The following is a 21,483-nucleotide window of genomic DNA, read 5'->3' on the forward strand; positions in this document are numbered from 1 at the left end:
ACCAGTTTTACAGATAGCTGAGAACTGTGTGGGTGAATGGGAAGGAATGAAAAATGTGCCCAGACTTCCCAAAAAAAGGCTCTATTCAGCAACTGGGAGTGCATTACAACCCTTCACTGACCTCTACAGAGATTTTCTGGCTTGATTCTCCCCTGCACAGCAAAAACCCAGACCTGAAGCTAAAATCTTCCAGTGGCTGCCACTGTATGCGTATTTGCAAAGAGCAAAGCAAAGTTAGGACACACAGAACTCATTATTTCATCTCTTCCTCACGTTTTAGGTCATACTTGATTTAATTTCAGCATTGTAAAAGCTTGCTTGCTTTCTTTCTTTTCCTTCCTTCCTTCCCTCCTTTTTTTAAATCTTCCCATTTTGCTAGAATTTTATTTTCTTTATCTAGTCCTTTCTACCTGGAATCCTGCTTCCAGCAAACAAAAAAGGTATATAAAGTTTGCTACCCAACTTTACACCACACCAGGTCTGCAAGGCTATTTAACAAGGCAGCATGTGCTGACTTCCTAAAAAAAAGGCAAACCAGAAATATTTATGCCAAGGACTTAGAAAGCATCGAAAGTATTGGGGAATTCTAGTCTCTGTGGTATTCTTTCAACATAAACTCAGAAACAACCCAAATGCTAGATATCTTTCTAATACAGGAAGCTTAAATTTCCTGTTTTCCTGTTTGCAGTGGGCGCAAATCACTCCCTCTTTCTTATTTATTTTAAAGTAAGTTTGTTTTTGGGTTTGGCTTTAGTGTGCCACAAGTAGAAGCATGTGTGGACTGAAACAGAGGCATTATTACTAATTTGCCAAAGTCCCAACTTTCAGGAGTCACTGTGTATATACACCCATACTGGTTTAGGATCTTTGGACACATTAAAGAAAACGATGACAGTTCCACTATTAACTGCATTAAGACTCCAGAAGCAATGACAGCAAAACAGTCAAAAGCTTTCAAAGATTTCCTCAACTTTTTTATTTTTGAAAAATGTTAAGTCTGCACTTTGCTCCTAATGATGCTTATCCAGGATTACAAAGTCCAAACCACATCTTCCAAGTGACATGCCAGTTGTTACCTAAAAAAGCCGCTAAGTTAGATTTAACTTCAAAGAAAAGTATTGTATCTGCCTGATACAACAGTTCAATCTCTGGGAATGGATAATCAGTACTCAGCAATAGTGACAAACTTCTAAATTTTCACCTGTTAAAATATTTCCTGTGAGATATGTTGTTCTAGTCCTAAAATAGGTGTTTCCATAAACTCAAGAGACGGGGAGCTCTCTCTAACAGAAGACAACATTTCAGTGACAGACTACCAAGAAATAAGTATTTTTCCCTTTTGTGCTGCCTAGGACAGAAAGAAGATGACATCCAACAGGGTTACCTTGCCTGCAAAATAAAAATAGAAACCCTCAACAAAATTCTAAAATTATTTTCCCTACTCCCATCTCTGGGTAAGTTTCTGCTGCCTTTGATGGGAAGATGATGCTCAACCTAAAAGGCTAATTATCATCTAAAGGTTATTTCCCCAAATTCATGAGGGAAGAGAGACCGGCTTCCAGCATCCAAAGTAGATCATTTAAAAGTAGATCACAGTAGTTTTTAGTGTCCAAAGTAGATCATATGCATTTTAATACGTGCAGAGCAACTGGTACTGAACTTCTAGAGTCTTCAGTGCTACTTTTACCATCAAACACATGAAGGGTACAGAAGTACTAATTGTTTATTTTCCTTGACTGTCCTAAAAGTTGCTATTTTCTGGTATTTGTCTATAATCTCATCACATATCTGAAAAGCCATTAGTAATTTAATTTACTGAGGCATAAGAGTCAAGGAGTTGACTAGGAATTTCACCATCATTCCACGTTTTTGCCCACAGACCTAAGCATACCTCTTGTTGCAACAGCTACACATGAACTCCCGATGAGCCCACTCAATGGCTAAGAGCCTCTGTGCTATCAAACACTATACACCTAGATATGTACAAACACGATACAACCAACACAGTCCTTACTGAGTGATGCTATTAACACCAAACTAGAAGTTAGCACAGGAGAACAAACCCATTTAGAAACTTAGTGGCCGTTTTCTCTCATTCTATACCCAAAAGATACACCTTATTCTGCATGAAATAGCAGAGGCACCATTAGGCAGGCAAGGCTCTTCTGGATCTGCACAGTAGTAGAAGACAAGTTGTGAAAAAATGGTAAAATCAGTTTGTAAAAAGAAATGGTCACACTACTTTACCCATTTTCAGAGCTTTCTGAAATATTCACTGTGTTTCCATCTTGTAATTTTTTTGTAAGAGTCTTTCCACTGTTAGGCATGTCGACAAACCCTCTAAAGCTGGTCACAAATACGCTACAGAACTGTGCGGGTCTGGAATAAATAAGCTCCTTGGACAACTGAAGAAACCAACAGTAACTGGGTATTTGTTAAAAAACCCAACACGTAATACAAGGGGAGGAGACTAAGCTACAAAAGCTATTTCTTTCTGATTTTAACATGCTTGAAATGTCACAGTGCCTGTGAGCTGCTTACTGTTAAACTTTCCTTTTTAATTCACTTTTCTTTAATTATCCCTGAGAAGAATTTTAATGAGTCTACAATGTTTTAAGATGCAAATCTTTTCTTTTACCAAGATTTTCAATGAATTAATTCACAGAAGTTGAAGCAATTCTAATTTTATTAATGTTAAAAAAAAGAAGAAGAAGAAGAAAAGGAAAAAAGGAACATTCAATGAAGTTACTTGCTTAAAGAAAACAGATCAATTACAACAGGAAAGGCCATCAAGTCAATTATACCTATCAAACTCAGCGCTGCAGCAGCCAAGCACCTCCAGTATCACTACACCAGCACTTAAATCAACTTCACTGTACCAGGCCTATCACATACTGCAGAAGTTTCTACACATAACTGAACAAATTACTTCCCCCCCGAACATTAGAAAGCCTTGTTTAGCAGCTTAGGCTGCTTCTATAGTAGTAAACCAAAGAGATCCAGGGAATGGCTGAAGACTTATCCTGAGATGGTTTTGGTCGGTGAAAACTGGAATTTCCTTAAGCCAGGGGATAATCCAGGCCAGGGGTTGTTACTGGGAGGCAATGCTAATGACTGCCTGTCTGGAGGAAGGGAAGGGTGCAAGCTGTGCCATGCCATTTGCCTTCAGAGCCAGAGATCATCACATAGAATGTTTTATTCAGTGGTACAAAGGAAACCACAGGAAAATGTAAGACTATTAAACCTCTAACTTTATAGAAAGATGTGAATTTTATTCCAGAATACCTTGCAGCAGATCCAAATGTCTGATTGTAGATATAACAACTTGAAATGAAAGGAAAAGAAAGAAAACTTTGCAGTGGGATTCTAAGGGGTCTATTCTCACACCAGAAAATCCTTTGAAAATACCTGGACACAGAACAGGGGATATTTCAATGGTAAAAATGTGTCACAGCTGAAACTAATTTTTGTCTGCTTCATTTAGTTCCTTCATTTTGGGATAATTCTCAAAATTCCCACTTTGTTTCAGTGATTGTTTTCAGAAAGGTGCTAGGTATCTTCCATGAGCTTGCAACTAGCTTTCCAGAAATATCACAAAGAATAACTAGGATTGAATTCTGTTGCAATATTATTTTTTTTTGTTTTGGTTTGTTTTCTTTCTTCTGGGCATCTAGAGTGTTCTACATGCTTGCCTGGGTTTCATCTTGACTGTAACAGACTGTCTCCTGGCAGGAGAATGGCTGTTCATTCTCTAAAACCTGTCCTTTGAGCAAATAAACAGAAAATCTCAAATATACATCTCTTCTATACACAGTGTGTTTAGAAAGGATTTGGTTTGGGGGTTTTTCAGTGTATGTATATAGATACATGATCTTTGTCAAACTAACTGATGGTTAAAGTAGTATTTTGATGCAACCAACGATTCTCCAGTAACTCCCCCAGTAACAAAAGTGGCTGCAGAGAAGTCAGGTTGTGAAGTAAAAGGAATTTATCTGAGGGGACTGATGGAAAAGAGCTGCTTTTGGACTGTGTATTGTTTGACCGTACATGATGATTTAAGCCGTAACAGAAAACTCACGACTGTGATAAACTGTGTTTCCTGCAATTGTCAGCTACCAACAGTCCTATCATTTTAACAGTACATCCACAAATCTGCTGTAAGAAATAGTTCTACATGGAATTTGCCTTTGTAGTTCAGATACAACATTTCTAGGTACTCTTTGAGTTTCAAACAATAAATTCCAACAAGTGAGGCAAGCAACATGAAGAGATCAGTAAGGAATGATATTCACCTTCCAAAGAATTTTACAATGATGCTATGGCTCTTCTACAATGCTGTCTACTCCATACAAATTGCACAAGTCTGTCAGACCAGCTTTTTGCAGTGGGATGGGGCACTTTTTCCAGAGACAGGTTAAGATTTCTGGGCATTGACAAACTCAGAAAGCTAAGAAGGAAATTAAGAGGCAAAGCTCATATATTGTTCACATCCATTGCTCTACAATTGGTATCCTTCAGGAACTAGTGACTGATACTTAAAGCTGAAGACAGTGTGACCACAAATTTGTACTGTCACAAGATCCCAAACAGAAATGCCACAGAGGCCAAAACAAAGTGATGCTGTTAGCAAGGTCAGTAAACAAGAGCCTCAATGTGCAGACCAGCTTCAGCGTGGGTGGAGTGCACAGCACGCCTTCATGTGTGGGACAGGATGTTTCAGGTTTCATTCACAATGTCATTTGGCTACACAAAGCTGCCCATCACTTTGTACCACCCCACTCTGCCCCCTCCCCCTGCTCTCCTTACTTGTAAAGCAAGGTTGTTTTTGTTTTGCCATAAACCCAGTCCTCCTAAGCAAAGGTTTTGGCTGTTATTGCAAGTAACAACAGTTTCCAGTAAGAAACCATCCATAAGTCTGAGTTCATATTGTATTTACCAATATCCACCTATACCCATGTAAGCATTTCTTCTCACAGAAATTAAGTATTCTGTCTTTACAACATACATCTTTGAAATTCAAAGCTAAAGCACTCAGCTACTGCCACACTATTAAAAGATTTATAATCTGTTCTTAATCAGGAGTATTATCTTCAGGACTACAGATTACGGTGAAATTGTCTTTAAGGTGAAGCCCATTTCTAGAATAAACTGGGGGTTTCCCTTTAAAAAAGGATCTATATCTCTCAGCTTACAAGTTTTGAGTTATTCACTATAGTTACTTCAGAAAATTATTTCTGTGTTTGTCCATAAAATTTCACAATTGCAAAACACAGTTACTAGGTTGCTGATAATTATGCTCTTGAACTTCTCCTTTCATGGGTATTTGGGGTTATTTCCTGTAGAGGAGCTCCCCCTCCTTTTCTAAGTCTATATACTTAATCTAAGCAGGAGGGCACAAAGACTAGATTGCATTAATTCAATCTTTTAATAGTATTTACCAGAAAGGTTGCAAAAAGGACATGGCACTAGAATTTTAAAGCGTAAGCTTTTCATTCCAAACCTATGTCGCCTTTTCTTCCCCTTTCCTTTTTCTCCATTTTCCACTGCTAGACAATACAACAGGATTCTTTTCTTCACAGCCATCTAAATGTGTACTGTGGCTGAGTGATGAGCCTTTGGGTTATCACAACCCAGAAGAGATGCTTGTTTTATAAAACTGCTTCTAGGAATAGAGAGATGTTTCCTGGAATAAAAACCACCTCACAGGTACATCTACTTAATCCTGAGTCTTAACAAAATCTTAGTTCATGCACTTTTCTCTACTTTTCACTTCGTATTTTCAGTACTGCCTCCTATGAAAATAGGCTTTTGTTCTGATTCCACACCAGTACCGGTTATCTCCTTTCAACTGAGCAGTAAATAATTTGACACCTTGGGTTGCCTGGATAAAGATTAGAAACTATGTTAGCTTTCCAACCTATTCTCTGCACGTCAGCCAGTGGAAGAGATGAGGAAGTGGCGAGTACAGACCAGCAGCACACTACCAGCTCCAGCAGTCTTAAAACTCCACAAAAGGCGGAGAAACAAGGCCTGTATCACCCATGCTATCGACTAGCAACTTCCAGCCCTAAGCCAACACTCGCTTCCCAGGAGCAGGAAGTTTGTGTGAAGGTGTCTGTCAGGCTCTCCCGAGACCAGACACAAATTAATGAACCCCACAGGACAGCTACAAGGAAAAATCACCACCCGTTAAGAAGGTGCCGTAACACAACGCTTCAGTGACCGACCCCGAAGACACCTGACGGAAAGAAGCCACGCCTGGCGCGCCGCCTCCCTCTACAGGCCCATGGGAGCGGCCTCCCTAGTTCGCTTCAGCACCAGCTTGAGCTGCGCAGCGGCCTCCAACACCACCGTTCCGACCTCTCCCGCGCACTCCTAACGGCGCCCGCACTGCCGGGCGCGAGACGACTCCGCCCTCTGCACGTACCGGCGGTGACGTCACGCGTGGCACTTCTAGACCGTTCCAGGGCCATGACGTAGGGCGGCGTCATTCCAGAAGATTCGGCCGGTACCCGTATAAAATCCGCGGAAGAGGCGGGGCCACCTGATTGGGGAGCGGGCGGCAAGTACTGGAGGACTGAAGTAGGACGGCTGTAGCGGTAAGCGCGGCCCGGTGGGCCTCTGTGGGTCGCCAGGCGGGCGGCCTGCTCTGCGGCGGAGAGTAACGACGGGTAACGCGGCGTAACGAAGAGTAACGTGGAGAATCTTTCCACAGGACACCATGGTGAAGGAGACGGAGTACTACGATATTCTGCAGGTGAAGCCTAATGCCTCTTCCGAGGAGATCAAGCGCGCCTACCGCAAGCTGGCACTGAAATACCACCCCGACAAGAACCCCAGCGAGGGTGAACGGGTACGCAGGAGTGGGGGTAGGGCCAGGGCTGGTGGGATAGCAGCAACACTCTCGGTTGTATCTGAGACGTACCGTGCGCCGGGCAGGCCCCTTTGGTGGGTTGGGGCCGGGGCTGAGCCCGAGCCGAGGCTCTGCCTGCCCCAGCTGGGCTCGCGGCTGACGCTTCTGGGCCTCAAGATGGGTGCCTCCGCCGGGGGAAGCCGGGGGCTGGCGTGAGCACTTCCACATCCTGTTCGTTGCTTGTGTGTAAAGGTAGAATTGGGTTTTTTTGTTTAAGTTGGGGTTTGTTTAAAGGGCTGGCATAATACTCTTTTTGCAGCATAGTGAGATTAAAGGAAGGCTTCTGATCTTCAAAGTTTATAAAAACCAAATGAAGCTGGCAGCTGGCTTTCTGGCTGAGCTGTGGCAGGAGGGGATGCCTTAGGCCCTCTTTCTGGATGCAGTCCCTGTCGGTGTGCCTGTACTTGCCAGTTGGAGCTCAGTCTCATAGAGACGCTGGTTAAAACACAAAAAAGTTGAAAGGATTTCTGGTATCCCAGTGGCTGTAGTGCTGTCAGATGTTGCAAATGCTGGCGGTGGATCTAGCTCCTAGCAATACTGCCCGTGCTGGGGTTGTACTGGCTGTGTTCTTGAATAGGATGAGTTTATTTTCCGAGAAAATACTAATGCAGATGTACGGGGTAACTATTCAGAGGAAACTGGGCTGCACGTGGGTAGAGTGTCTACAGCAAAAATATTCTACAGGTTATCAGTAGTGACCTGCTCAACTCCATCTTGCATAAGATAAATGAGCACCGTAGCTGGAGAACTACGGAACACTTGAATGATAGGACTATTTATCGAAAAGCTGGTTTGATAGTACTTTAACATAGAAACAGAGTCTCCATATTTATGTATCTAGTTCTCTGATTTACAAAACTCAAGTAACCTTTTCTGCTTTTATTTTTGGCTTGTGCTTTTTTTTTTTTGTAAAGCACTTCAGCTGGACATGGGTGACTCATATTTAAAGTGGAAATAGTCACTTCAGTAATAGCAAATTGTATTAAAAACCTGACTTGTTCGTCTTGGTAACAGGGAACTCTTGCTAGCTATTTAGAAAAAATCCTTCATTTTTTTGATTGCTCGGGTATTTTGATTTTGTATCTCAGTATTATTAGTGATGTGTAAGCAACACCCAGTGTCTGGTCACTTAAATTCTGTGTAGTTCTAGCTGAATGTAGCAACAGGTATGAAGGATCTCTGTGTAGCTCTGGAATGACTGGCAGTGCTGTGGTTATTGAGCATCTGGGGACCTCCAGGACTTGGGGAATACTATCATATCCCTTTCTGAGTGGATTTGTTACAGGTGTATAATGAGCTGCAACTACCACAGTGTGGTTTGCATATGTGTGAAAGTGGGGATGTGACTCTGAATTAAGCCCCCTTGTTACATGGGAGGTGGGGGGAGGAGACAAGTAAAAGGGGTGGTGTTCCTGGACAAAAGTGTACTATTACCATCTGTTACACATTTGTTTAGGGAGTTTTCCTTTGGATAAAGAAAACTGCTGTAGCAGCTCAATGGGAAGATGAAAGTTCCTCTTGGTCATAGTTGTTCAGAGCTTCTTTTTTCTTTTTAGTTTAAACTCATATCCCAGGCATATGAAGTTCTGTCGGACCCAAAGAAAAGGGACCTCTATGACCAGGGTGGGGAGCAGGCTATTAAAGAAGGAGGCCTGAGTGGCGGCAGCTTCTCTTCACCCATGGACATCTTTGACATGTTCTTTGGTGGTGGAGGCCGAATGAATAGAGAGAGAAGAGGTACACAGTTCTAAACAAGTTCTAGAAACTCTAACCATGCACTTAAGCATACAACACCTGTGCTATGGTACTGCTGTTCTGCTAAGTGCCCATAGTGTGGATATTACATGTTGCAACAATAGATTTAGTAAACTGATTTATTTCTAGTTACTCTATCATTAAGATTCTAATAAAGTAGTTAACATGACTTATCCATAGCAATCTTTCTGATGAGTTCTGTTGATAATTTTTTTTTTTAATTAAAGTGGGTGTGGGTAATATGTAGGGGAGGGGGAAACATTGGTAAGTTAGAGTAGTTGAATGAGACCTGTTTCAAGTTACCTTTTTTCTGGATCTGTGCCTCACTTGCTCATATACTTTGGGCAACTTGTTTTAAAGGACACCACCAACTTAAGCTTCAGTAATGCTAAATTCCATTAAAATATTTTGATGAAATTATGTAAAACTGAGTACAGAGTGCTGCCGAAAGTGCAGTATGATTTTGGCTTATTCCATGCCCAGTGTCTGTTGAAGGAGCAAGTAGTAACTTGCTGTAAAATATTTGAAGTTATGCTGCAGTATGTCATGGAAATTTATAGGCAAGCATAACAGCAACTTCTAAATTGACTAGATCTGAGGCTGGTAGTGTCCTTGCATCTTGTCGTCTCAAGCTTACACAATTAAGGGTAGGAGCAGGGGTAGGGTGGCTTTAATGATGCTTTGCTTAATTACAGCTAAACGTCATGTTCTGACATAAGTGGGTACAGCTCAGTGGAAGCTGATGGAACTGCACGTGCTTTTAAGGGGGGTGAGCTGTGTTCTAAGTTTGGAATAAACTTTGCATTTCTTCAGTGAGACTGCATGTATGAACAAGTGTAGAAGCATTTAAATATTTTACCCTCACAACAGCTGAAATAGAATTAATTTTTCTCTTTTGTTTTATTTAAAGGCAAAAATGTTGTGCACCAGTTAGGTGTGTCTCTTGAAGACTTATATAATGGTGCTACAAGGAAACTGGCACTGCAGAAGAATGTTATTTGTGGAAAGTGTGAAGGTAAAAAAGCAAGTAGTGGTTTCAAACCCTTGTTACTCCAAGATTCCGTGTAGAAGAATACTGGGGGCAGGGGTAATTAATGGCAGAAATAAAATCACTGTGAATTACAGTTGGAAGATACTCAAAGCATCTTAATCTGGAAATTTAATTTTAAAAAGTTTAATGAAACAGCCATTTAATTGCTGTTGGTAGATGTGTGGCTTGTATTACGCAACTCATTTTACAACTATTAAGTATCCACAATGACTGGCCATCTTGGAGGTGAATTTTGATGAGGTCTTGAATCTTGGTACTTCATGAAATACTTAGTGAGCAGATTGTTTCCCAAGTATTAATGGAATGTGTGTGTCTTCAAGTTGGTATGCTGACAGTTCCTGGAAAACCAAGATGTGTTGGGAGGTGAGGCAGAAGCTAATGGAGTAAGCTGTGCATAAAAAACTTGACACTGTTGCATGTAGAAACTAAAGAGCAGTTATATTGGAAATCTGTACCTGAACTACTCTTCAGTTACCATAAACATGCTCTTGAAGTCGATGAATTACTCTACTATTGTGACTCTTTTTTTGAGACTGAAATCAGATTTAACTTTTTTGTCAAAGGTTATGGTGGAAAGAGAGGGGCTGTAGAGAAGTGCCCCGTGTGTAAAGGAAGAGGAATGCAAGTTATAGTTCAGCAGATTGGACCTGGCATGGTACAACAAATCCAAACTGTGTGTCCAGAATGCAAAGGCCAAGGTGAAAGAATAAATCCAAAGGACCGGTGTGACAACTGCAATGGCTGTAAGGTTGTAAGAGAGAAAAAGATCATAGAAGTTAATGTTGATAAAGGTAAGACCTATGTATTTGTTCTGTGTCCTTAATCATAGTCTATAGTTCTGCAGAGAATAAATGTGTTTCTTTTCTCCAGGTATGAAAGATGGGCAGAAGATTGTATTTCATGGAGAAGGTGACCAGGAGCCTGATCTGGAGCCTGGTGATGTTATAATTGTGCTTGATCAAAAGGATCATAGTGTCTTTCAGAGGCGAGGGCATGACTTAATCACAAAAATGAGAATTCAACTCTCGGAGGCTTTATGTGGTTTCAGAAAGACCATTGAAACTCTGGATAACAGGGTTCTTGTCATATCATCCAGGCCAGGTAGGTTTTCAGAATTCTGATGCTACATACACTGCTTGTGTGCTTCATTGTGCCCAGATAGTTGTTTTTTCAGAGGGGCTGTTTTGTGGTTGGTTTGGGTGTGGGGTTTTTTGTTGTTGTTGGCTTTTTTTAAGCTGATGATGTAACAGATTCAAACTACACTTGCAGTCTTATAATTCAGTTGCTGCTTTGACATTTTTTTCAAGCAATGGCACATACAGAATTACAGCAAATGCTCTTGAATGCCTCTTAAACTTCAGCCTCAGTCAGTGGGTAGTTAGGAAAATACTGAAGAGGTCTGAAACTTCAGCTCTGCTAGATTGTTGATGTAGCCTGAAGGCTAAGAGAAGCTGATTCTCTTAACAGTAGAGCAGATAGCTTTAGTTCTGCCTGGCTTGGGTTTAGTAATGCAGCCTTTCCTGTGAGGTACTTTGTCTCCCTTCAGTGCTGTGGAAACACTGCTTGTGTATAACCTTGCCTTTCATGGCCATGAAAGGTCTGTCATTACAAGCTTATTTAAAGCTCTTGCATCCTGTAGGTGAAGTGATAAAACATGGTGACCTAAAGTGTATCTACAATGAAGGGATGCCTATCTACAGATCTCCAACAGAAAAAGGCAGCTTAATTATACAATTTTTGGTAAGTTAACTGCTTTTCTATAGCAAATATAACCATGTTGGCACTAGAATAACTATTCATAAAAAACCCCAAACAACCCTACCCATGAGTAATAAAAAACATGAAATTGTAGGTCCAGTTTCCAGAGCACTTCTGGCTCCCAAGGGAAAAACTGAGTCTGCTGGAGGCTCTGCTTCCTCCACGAGAAGATGTTATGATTACAGATGAGATGGATCAGGTAGACCTGGAAGACTTTGATCCAAATGAGCAAACCTATCGTAACAGTGCAGGAGAAGCATATGAAGAAGATGAGGAGGGTCCAAGAACAGGAGTACAATGTCAGACATCTTAAAGTAAGGTGGAATGGATGGCATCTGAAATGTAAATTTTCACAATGAAAACTGCATGGCTGCAATAGCCACTGCTTGTGGATTTTGTGTTCAGCAAATTGAGTTGCTGCGCTGTCAGTATCACCTTTTTGTAACTAATTTATATTGTGTTCTTGTAGTCTCTCTATATAAAGCAAATGTCACACAGCTGAGAACCAACTGAGTTGATATACATTTTCCTTTGCTGTGAAGGTTCTCAATTTATTTCACCTATGCTATTTATATTAGACTTTGGCAATATTGATAGAGGCTAAGTGGAGTGTCTTATGTAAATACTTTCATACTGGAAAATTAATTTCATAGAATAAAACATAGCAGAAATAACTTCTAATAAATAGAACTCTTCACATTTTATCATGCTTCTCTTGTACTTTCTTAGCCACTCTACAGCCCCTTGGTTACTTTTTCTTCCAAGCTCAGGCACCTATCCCCTTGTTGAGATTGTTATCCATGTTCAGCTTTGTGTTAGCTGCAATACTGTCTGCCTTGGTTTTGTATTTCAGAAGCATTTTCTGTGTGCTTCACTTGTTGCATAGTGGTGCTTTTCCCTGTGGTCTGCTGTGTGAGAGTAACATTCTTTCATCTGCTTTGCTCTGTGTAAGTGTAACTTGGGCTTACAAGGTACCCTACTTTAGAGGGCACTCCCCATGCTTCTACTTCACATACAGGCATGTAACTTCCAAATAAAATATTGGTCTTTCAATAGCTCCAAGTTCACATTTTAGTGTTCCCTAGAAAGGGAATGTAGTCCTAGGTCTTCTGTACTTGAGCCTTAATTGATGACTAAACCAGCAGCACTTACATTAGGTATATTGCTACTGTTTCATAAGATAGTGCAGTAGAATGATCAGATGAAAGCTTTTCTTCTTTCACCTGGTTTCTAGCAGAGTTGGTATGAAATTGGTATTGGAAGCAATTCACACCCTTTGGTGAAATATAAGTATAATGAATGAGCTCCATGTCACCATACACTTGCTCAAAGAGGTGTCTGACTGCAGTGACCCTGTTGCTTCCAACATGAGCGCAGGCTCTTACTAACCATGCCTAAAACACACTGCCCCACTCCCTTTTCCTTCTGCTAAAATAAACTGTTGTGAGATGTGGTCAACACTTTTCAGCTCCAATCTATTTATGTATAAAGGCAGGGAAGATAAGCCAAACAGTTACTGTATCCATGACTAGATATTGCCAGAAATACTTTTTTCTAAGGATGACACAAGTTGCCTGCAGCTGTAGCCTTTATTTTTAAAAAAGTAAAGCTTTCTTTCATGCTGAACAAAATCAGGATTACATACAAACATAGCTACTTTTATCATACTAAAAAAATTACATAGCAGGACAGTAGTGTTTCTGAAAACTGCCCCAGGAGTTAAGCACAGAGTCTGAGACAACATTTAAACAGGACAGTCATAAATATGAATTTCTTGGTCATCTCCAACAGATACAATTTTGGACCCATTTCCATTGTATTTCACTCCCCAAACCTAGAAAAAGGATATGCACAAGGTTAGCAAGAGAAGACTCAAAACATGTCTTCATGGCAGTCATTTATTGACCACAACAAGCAGAAGAGAGGCTTATTTAAGATCACCTTATTAGAGCTGGTCCAATTACAGCTTCTACTTTAACAAAGATGAGGCAGCTGAACCTGGGGACACTGCCACCTAGTAGCCTAACCAGTTTTTGCATTCCACTCCTAACAATAGATTGCACAATCAATTATTGAAAAGGTGGGGAAGTACTGGCTCTACTTTGCATAAATCCTAACATTTTCACTCTTGCCCCTTCTTGCTTTCCTTTCTGAAGAGTGCTTGGAAAGCAAGAGGGGAAGTACTTCTCATACATCACAGCAGACAAGAATGATCCAGCTAACTAAGAGTCATTTACTTACCAGTGCAAAGCTTAGAAAAATTTGGGTCAGTTCAGTGACTTAGGACAGTTATACAAACTCCCAAGTGTCTTCCATCTCCCCTCATCAAGGTAATAGAAAGTGAAGGCTACCTCGCATATTAACAGGGCAGTGCAGAAAGGTTACATTGACAACAGCATGTTTTGGGGAATCTCAAACTATTTTGCATAAATACCTAAACCCCAGGGTTCACCTTCCACAACCTCCACAGATTATAGACAACAGCTAAAACACTTGGTACTTTGATGCTAAACCCCCCAAAAAATATAGATAACTGAAAAGGTTACCAGCGAAAGAGTATGATGGAAGAAAGAGCCCAAATAAAATCCGAAATAATTTCCTTTATTAAATCTTCCTCCGTGATCAATTAAAAATAGAGTTGTTCTATTTAACACTTAACAGTTGGCAAAAGAGTAACTTAGTAGATGCCCAAATTACTCATCCCTCACAGTGTTTGCCCTCACTGAGCAAAATAAAAGGGTATTACAGATACTTGAGAAGAAAAGAATCCCAAGATTCAAGGAAGCCATAACATGCAGTGAAAGTGATAAAAAAAGTAAAACCATAGAAAATCTGTTAGACATTCTTTTGGCCCATTAGGACTGCCATTGTTTGGGCCTGGAAAATGTGATGACTTGGAGAGGATTAATCTACAAACCCAGAGTGCCAGTACTGAACTAAGTGCCAAGTAATTGTGAACAAACAGGAAGACTTCATTACAGCAAGCTGCAGTCCAGGCACCAAGTTGAAGCACAAATGTGCACAACTAAAGTTCTCTTGTGAACACAGGGACCTAGGTAAAGCAAGAGCAGCCATACCTGATCATGGTGGTCATAGAAAGTATGAACACAGGTTCTTGTTCCAGCTTCCCAAACTTTTACGCTTTTATCGGATGAACTGAAAGAAACACAGTATTGAACAGTGCTTATATTAATAGATTAACTACTGTGCAAAGTGTAACAGATCTCATACACTAAGCATAAGAAACCCTCTGTCACACATCAAATGGAGGGATCAGGTAGCAAAGGTCTGCATCTTCTGCCATGTTCCAGGTACTTCTAAAATATGTTTACTCTTCCATGAGTATGGGAAATGAAAATGAGGACTCCTATTTTAGCCAGAAAATTCTTGGAAGCAAATTCCTTGGCTAAAGAAACCCCTCTTACATATACTTGTCAGAGCTGTTTCAAGTTAATACTAACCAGATTAATGTACTACTACATTAGGTTCTTTTTATTCAACAGCAATTTTTTAGCTATTTAGAATCTAATTGCCCTTCTCTTAGGTTTAGATATCCACTGCATTGGGATGACTTATTCTATAACACACTCATCACTACAACTGGTATTGCATCACGGACTGGCTCTGGAGTCTTTAATTACAATGTATGTTATTTTATTATAGATTGCATTGAACTCTCACGTGTTTACTTTTTATGATCCATCTCCCTTTATAAAAGAGATTTATTTATTTTTCCACTAAGCATAAACAAGTTAAGAATTTTCAGTACCTGGAAACAAAATGGGTATCGTCAGGACAAAATGCTACATTTAATACCCAGGATCCATGACCACTCAGTGTGCCAGCCAAGTTTGCATGTTGCCTATGGAAAGAACAAATGGTTTGTGAATTGTGGGGGAAAAGCAACAGGAAAATACTTAGCTCGTGATGCCAGGTGTGGTTCAGTGCAAGGTCATGGAAGGTGACTTCTTGACATTTGTTCATCCAAGCTGAATGGGTGTTACAAGAGATTCTGGTTTTCCATTTCAAATGGTTGACGTAAAAAGTCACTAAGAATTGTCCACAATGGTGAACAAAACAGTTTCACCATGAAGAAGGCAAAGTGATGCAGGTTTGGAGGAATCAAGATCACTCAAGCAACGCCTTCCCCAGGGTCTTCCAGGCTTTTGCACAATGCCACAGAAATAGGTCATCATGTGTTGGATACAGATGATCCAAGATGGGCAAACACAAAGAGACAGGACATATACACAAAGCATTCAGCCTGTTGCCCTACAGGGCAAATAAGAGGAAAGTCATTTTCTTTTGAAGTTCAGGCCGTCAGCCACCTATGCACTTTTTCAAAACCATCAAAGTGGTAGTATTTTATTATTTATTTATTATATAAAGAAATCACCAAAAACTGAAGGGAAGTAAAGAAAGCATAGGGTTTGATATTTTTTTTTTCCTAGAATCAGCGTCTCTGAATAGTTTTTTGCTGTTAGTATCTCTTGGAAAATAATAACTTACACATCGTAGATTTTGATGTAGCCATCATCTGAAGCAGTTACAAGTAACTGAGAATCTGGGGAGAATGTCAGTGAACGAATAGGCATCGCATGACCTGGAATTCAAAGTTAGAATGCAGTTAGCTTAGAATGCAGTAACTGGACAGAAACTGCATGAATACGAAAAGCTCATTTATCCATTAGCAAAATGCATGCCTTCTATAATATAAAATGCTAGGTTATTTTCTAAAACAGGATTAAATTGCTAAAAAACTGCTAGCAAAAAGAAAAATCATCTGCATGGCAACAGACACTTAGTCTAGCTTCTTTCCCTTGTACTGCACTGCAACGCAAGGAGCAACTGCAATTTAAGAATCTAGTAAAGAATTATGGACTATATCTTTTGAGATAGGCACATAGGATGCAAGCCCGAGTTTACAGTTTGCCTCTAATATTTGAGGATACCACACACTAATTTCTGTCTAATGGACAGAGACATCAACTCATTTATGCCATGGCTGTTGTATCTTATTCTGACTTGCATTATATCCTTTGGTTCTGTTGAGGAAGAAAGCCAGCACTTGGGTGTTAAAAGTACACAAACCATTACCTTCTAGCGTATGCAAAAGCTTTCCAGTTGCAATATCAAAAATATTGATAATGCCATCTATTGCTCCACTGGCTAAGTATTTTCCATCTGGACTCTGCAATAAACCACAGAAAGGATGCATTTAACATCTCTATCCATTTAACCTATGTACCTCCTGGCATACCGTTGGCAACTTTCCACAATTTCAAACCACTGAAGATGGCTGCACTCCAAAAAGCTTGAAGATTCAGGAGACTTATGTGTATAAGCAAGAGCAAAGTGTATTTTCCAGATAGGCAGTTTCTATCTGGAACTATCAAAATATGGCTGTCATTTAGTATGATGCAGAGAAACTGATAGATGGAAGCAAAAACCACATTATAGCAATAGCAGTTTCACACACAAAATTATGAACTGTGCTTCTTACATAAGCAATGCTAAGGATGAACTTTCCCCTGGTGTCCAGAGAATATTCTTTCTTTCCGGTTTCAACACCAAAAATATTTACTTTTCCCACATGACTTCCTGTTGCAAGGTACTGGGAATCAGGTGAAAAAGCCACAGACCAAGCATCAACTGTATTAAAAAGAAAAAAAATCAGTTAGCTGAATAATGTTTCCAGTTCTTATTCACTAGCATCCAGTTCTGTTTAGACTTTTAATCCCCTCCCTACTCTTAACACTCTAAACTCTCCTACATCTTCTTAGGAAGAGTGCATAAGCTCATGAAAGTTAATTTCCTTCTGTGTAATTAACAGAACATAGCTTGAGCCATTGATTTCTGTTTAGTAAAAAATGAAAATACCTGGAGGTTATCAGACTCTCCTGTAACAATAAATGTAGACTTGAGGATTACTTTTCTCCTGGTATCAAAAGACATTAAACCAGTAAAAGAAAGGAACACATGTGTCTATCAAAGCACAGAAGACGCAGAGAAACACAGATACACAAAAGTAGCAGAGATCAACATTCCTTGCAATTACATTTAAACCACAAAACTAAATGTATCTAGGAAAGCCTAAGTAGTGTGGGGGAAAAAAACAATGTAAAATTGTCTGCCACTATGTTGAATTCATAAAATCACCAAGACTTCTGCAAAAAAATACTTTAAGACCCCTAGTCATCTCATATACTCTAATTACACACTGTATAGAATTTACTGTCTGCAGTAAGTACACTTCTCACACAGAGACTGCCATCTTACCAGGACCAGCATCTATCGACTTGATTTGTTTGCCAGTTTCTAAATCCCAAAGACGAATATGGGCATCTAGTGAGCTGGATGCTGCAATGGAGCCTGTGTGGCTGATATCCACAGATACCACGCCCAGTTGGTGACCCTCCAAAGTCCACTGTAGATCCAATTTTTCATCATTCCTTTTATTCAAGGGAAAAAGAAGCCTAGTTATGAATAGTTGGGGGTACTTAGCCCATCTCCAACCTCAAGACAAAACAAATCACATTTTTTTTCAACAAAAGAGGGATCCAGCTTCACCCAAGAAATGTGCAGATAGCTATCCATAAACTGCTTGCTGCAAAGCAGGTACTTGACTTTCAGTTTGTAAGCAGTCCCACCAACATGTCCATTACACATCACTACACAGCAGACTGCCAATCTGTCAGCATAGCACAAAATGCAACAACCAATGTTTTTATAATCACTATAACAGAGCTACTTACATCATGATTTAAAGCACACACTCAGTACTGTTTTGGCTAAGAGAACAATTTCTTTGCAAAAGCACACTTCAGTGTCACTTGTATGAGGATTATGAGGATTTTTTTCAAGAAAATATGTCATGTCCTCTTTTATTCTATTACCATTATTCCTTTCACAGTACAAATGCTCACAATGCATTGTCTCATTAAAAGCTGCATTTCCAGTTCTTCAGTTCAGAATACATCAGGCTGTAGTATTTTCTGACAGATGACATGCAAAATATGATGTGTATTTCTTTGAAAATAAAAACACTGGGACACTACTAGTACCAGAGAAAGCATGCACCGATGAGACAAGTTTGCTCAAAAGAACAGTTCTGTGAGCTAGGTTACCCCCTACCTGATGTATCTTCTAACACCTCTGCAGATTATGGAAATTAAGGAAATTCAAGACTACTGTTGTCTCCATACTGAATACTTTCAATGCTTTAAACTGGCTAATATGGAGCACTTCACTTACCACTTCCAGACCTTCACTAGATCATCCAAAGAACCAGAGATCACTGTTTCAGAACCATCTTTTTTATTTTTTCCCCAGGCAACTGACCAAATGGCATCATCATGAGCTGAAAGAGAATATAAGCATAGAAACTATAAACTAAGTTGTTTCTTCTGATGGAAGGCAACCACTAATTTTGTTAATGCGAAAATTGCTAATTGCAATGCTGGCAATAGACCCTTTGCTCTTCAAGTCTTATCAAAACTCAGAGCTTTGTTACTGTTTTCCTTCTTTCAAAACACTTTGTTCACCAAGATCACTGCTGAAAAAGCAGCATAGCCATTTTTGAGTTATTCAGGTTTATACTTAATCATCTCACAAGTATATCTACCACTATCAATCCAAGAAGCCCAGCATTATTATACATGTTTTCTCACCTTGCTCTTGCTTGAAGAGAATACCGTACTAGAAAGAAAAAATAATTACCATTACGCATGAGTAGTCTAAAAAGAGAACAAGCTAGCCATTAAATTAATGAACGCTGTGTTTTTATTTACCTGTGTGGTCATGTCTTTACGGAAGTAATCTTAACAGGAACACTCTGGAAGGAGAAAAGCCATTAGGCTCAGCACTAGGGCTCTGCCTCAGAAACACCGCTCTAGAAGGAACAGAGTAAGGCCTGAAGGAAAACCGCCTTTCACCCTCCGCCTGCAGAGATGCGCCCAGCACCCCCTCAGCCCGCCCTCGCTTTCGCCCTCCCGCGCGGTGCGGCACCGTGCCGCGTCGTATGGTGCCTTGCCGTACCGAATCAAGCCAATCCCTGCTGGACACAGAACTTTCGACCCACCACCACTCCACCGCCGCCCTAGCCGCCGTCGCAGTCTGATGACGTCTCCTACCACCGAGAGCGCGGCAAGAACGTCGCTCCCCGTAGTCCTTCCCTCCTCCGCAACAGAGTACTCCGCGCTCTCTACTGCCGCTCTGTGGCCAAGGCGGCTCCCTTTGGCTTCACAGGGCTGCCGACCGCGCGCGCCCAGCCCGCCGGCGGGAATGGTTCGCTTCGCGGCCCGCCTGTGCCGTGGGAGCCGTGGCGGCGCCGTCAGTGCTCTCCAGCCTTCACAGACCGCTCCCACCAGTCCTTATGGTTCCTGCGAGTACTCTGGCAGCGCCTGCCCCGCTCGGGTCGCCCGACAGTCAGGTCCCACGGCTTCGCGCGCAGCCCAGCTCCCTGCCGCCTTCTTCAGGGGACGCCAGTGAGGCCGTAGGACTGAGGTGGTGGGCTCCGTGTTCGGCCGCTGGTTGCCAGCTGTACCCCTTCCCAGCCCTTACTCTCCTCACGCTTACACAGACAGCGAGCCCCTTGTGCGAGGAGCCAGTCCCTGTAGTTGTAGCTGTCCAGAAGCAATCAGCATCATTTGTGTGCCATGTAAGTATCAGAGACCCTTTAGTGTGATGGCACTGATGTGAACGGGGGGAAACGTGAGGGACCAAGGAGCGCATTCCAGTCCACCGTCTCAGCCCTGTGGGAAGTTCCTGACTGGAAATTGCCGCTGGCTGCCTTTGGTCCAAGATGTGGAAGAGAAATGCCAACCAGTCAGGGACATCGAGCGCAACATTTACTTGCTTACCCAGGGATGTTGAGTCACTTTTTGAAGAGCCGGCTCCCGAGGTCCAGGAGCAGCAGTGAAAGTTGAGCAGTACTGCCCTTTCTGTAACCACGGCACAGAAGTCTTCTTTAGTTTCACTGGAGTGAGAAGAAGTTTCCCTACTAGCCATCTCTTTCAGGCAAAGTGGGGAAAAAGAAAAAAAAGGTACGAGTTTTTCGGAAGCTGAGTTATTTCAAGTTGTTGCCTCTTGCTTGAGTTAAAAGTGTGAAAAATGTCAGAATTAAAGTTCAGGAGAACAAATCAGATTGCCTGAGGCTTAAATTAAAGACAAAGGATCAGTGGCCTTTCACAGCTTGTAATCAGTCTGTATGCATACAGAAAGCTCTTTGAGATCAAGAGAGCTTGTCTGAGTAAGCACAGTAACAACCAAAACAGGCATTCTAAATGTGTCTTAACACAGTTCTGCAGTCAAGAATGAAAATCTGGGTAAAACTCTTACATATAATTACAGAATTCTTAGTTCTCTGATTATTTAGATTGAGCTTTGAGAGGATTTTGAGGCACACTGCTTTAATATATTGAACTTCAGAAATGCTAATTTTCTTGTTAGAACTGATACAATGGTAAGCATTTTCCAAAAGCAAGATAAAATATTCTATTTCTTACCAGGATTCTCCTAATAATGTTTACATTTAAATTTGTACTTATAATATTTTCACCTTATGTTCAAATGATCAGGATTTGGTTCTGCAGTTCTCTGTAGAATACTGCAGTACTGTAACATAATCTTTGTCATGTGGAGTGTTTCTAATCTCAGAAGAGTTTGCACACCCTCCAAAGTTATACCCAATAGTATTTACTCAGGACACAGAACACCTTAGACCTTCAAGGGAAAAGATTGTTATTGTTCTTCTGTGAGTGCAGACTGAGATTGTGGGTTGTTTTCTACACCACTTAGACACAAATCTGTATTTGTTAGACTGAAAGCTGATTAGATGCTGCTTTGGTGCATCAAGGGGATAATCTGAAGCAAAGTGTGCCACATGTTTGATATATAGATAAACTGCTTCCTTGGAATAGTGACTGAGATCAGGTTTCTGTATGTTTGTCCTTGTTTTGGAATGCTGGTGCACTTTGCATCTACATGGACAGTTTAACCCTAATCA

At 40.9% G+C, this 21,483-nt stretch overlaps 3 protein-coding genes across 6 annotated transcripts in view; 1 reads left to right on the forward strand and 2 right to left on the reverse strand.

Annotated features, from left to right (window-relative positions):
- The window catches only part of ACSBG1 (acyl-CoA synthetase bubblegum family member 1), a 33,856-nt gene extending 31,469 nt beyond the window's left edge, over nt 1-2,387 (reverse strand). Inside the window, exon 1 of the mRNA XM_054169299.1 lies at nt 2,248-2,387. Within this exon, the coding sequence (XP_054025274.1) occupies nt 2,248-2,327 (80 nt within the window). The 5' untranslated portion in view covers nt 2,328-2,387. The remainder of the gene's footprint in view (nt 1-2,247) is intronic.
- A 4,290-nt stretch (nt 2,388-6,677) lies between these two features.
- DNAJA4 (DnaJ heat shock protein family (Hsp40) member A4) lies at nt 6,678-12,302 on the forward strand. 3 transcript variants are annotated; one of them, XM_009911618.2, is made up of 7 exons: nt 6,678-6,853; nt 8,470-8,650; nt 9,579-9,683; nt 10,283-10,510; nt 10,590-10,820; nt 11,359-11,459; nt 11,572-12,294. In XM_009911618.2, exons 1-7 carry the CDS (start codon nt 6,722-6,724, stop codon nt 11,788-11,790), a joined length of 1,197 nt encoding a protein of 398 aa, XP_009909920.1. In that variant the 5' UTR covers nt 6,678-6,721; the 3' UTR covers nt 11,791-12,294. The 3 variants fall into 3 exon arrangements, with proteins under 3 accessions (XP_009909920.1, XP_054024998.1, XP_054024999.1); XM_054169023.1 differs by lacking the exon at nt 8,470-8,650 and having other exon boundaries at nt 6,742-6,853; nt 11,572-12,299; XM_054169024.1 differs by lacking the exons at nt 8,470-8,650; nt 9,579-9,683 and having other exon boundaries at nt 6,765-6,853; nt 11,572-12,302.
- Nucleotides 12,303-13,035: 733 nt separating this feature from the next.
- SKIC8 (SKI8 subunit of superkiller complex) lies at nt 13,036-19,595 on the reverse strand. Of its 2 annotated transcripts, none has more exons than XM_054169188.1 (11): nt 19,515-19,595; nt 19,268-19,368; nt 19,148-19,175; nt 18,732-18,837; nt 17,757-17,929; nt 16,981-17,129; nt 16,575-16,668; nt 15,987-16,080; nt 15,247-15,339; nt 14,555-14,633; nt 13,036-13,311 (listed from the first exon to the last, which is right to left on the reverse strand). In XM_054169188.1, exons 2-11 carry the CDS (start codon nt 19,277-19,279, stop codon nt 13,222-13,224), a joined length of 918 nt encoding a protein of 305 aa, XP_054025163.1. In that variant the 5' UTR covers nt 19,280-19,368; nt 19,515-19,595; the 3' UTR covers nt 13,036-13,221. The 2 variants fall into 2 exon arrangements, with proteins under 2 accessions (XP_054025163.1, XP_054025164.1); XM_054169189.1 differs by having other exon boundaries at nt 19,268-19,311; nt 19,515-19,589.
- Nucleotides 19,596-21,483: the final 1,888 nt, after the last annotated feature.

Source organism: Dryobates pubescens, chromosome 17, assembly GCF_014839835.1.
Source record: "Dryobates pubescens isolate bDryPub1 chromosome 17, bDryPub1.pri, whole genome shotgun sequence".
In the NCBI taxonomy this organism is placed as follows: domain Eukaryota; kingdom Metazoa; phylum Chordata; class Aves; order Piciformes; family Picidae; genus Dryobates; species Dryobates pubescens.

Bases quoted from the DNA above. Each gene is read 5' to 3' on its own strand.
- DNAJA4 (XM_009911618.2), top strand. From the start codon at position 6,722: ATGGTGAAGGAGACGGAGTACTACGATATTCTGCAGGTGAAGCCTAAT. The intron at 6,854-8,469 runs GTACGCAGGAGT...TTTTCTTTTTAG, and splicing joins ACCCCAGCGAGGGTGAACGG to TTTAAACTCATATCCCAGGC. The intron at 10,511-10,589 runs GTAAGACCTATG...TCTTTTCTCCAG, and splicing joins AGAAGTTAATGTTGATAAAG to GTATGAAAGATGGGCAGAAG.
- SKIC8 (XM_054169188.1), bottom strand. The intron at 17,930-18,731 runs GTAAGTGAAGTG...CTTGAATAAAAG, and splicing joins CTAGTGAAGGTCTGGAAGTG to GAATGATGAAAAATTGGATC. The intron at 16,669-16,980 runs GTAAGAAGCACA...GGTTTATTGCAG, and splicing joins TCATCCTTAGCATTGCTTAT to AGTCCAGATGGAAAATACTT.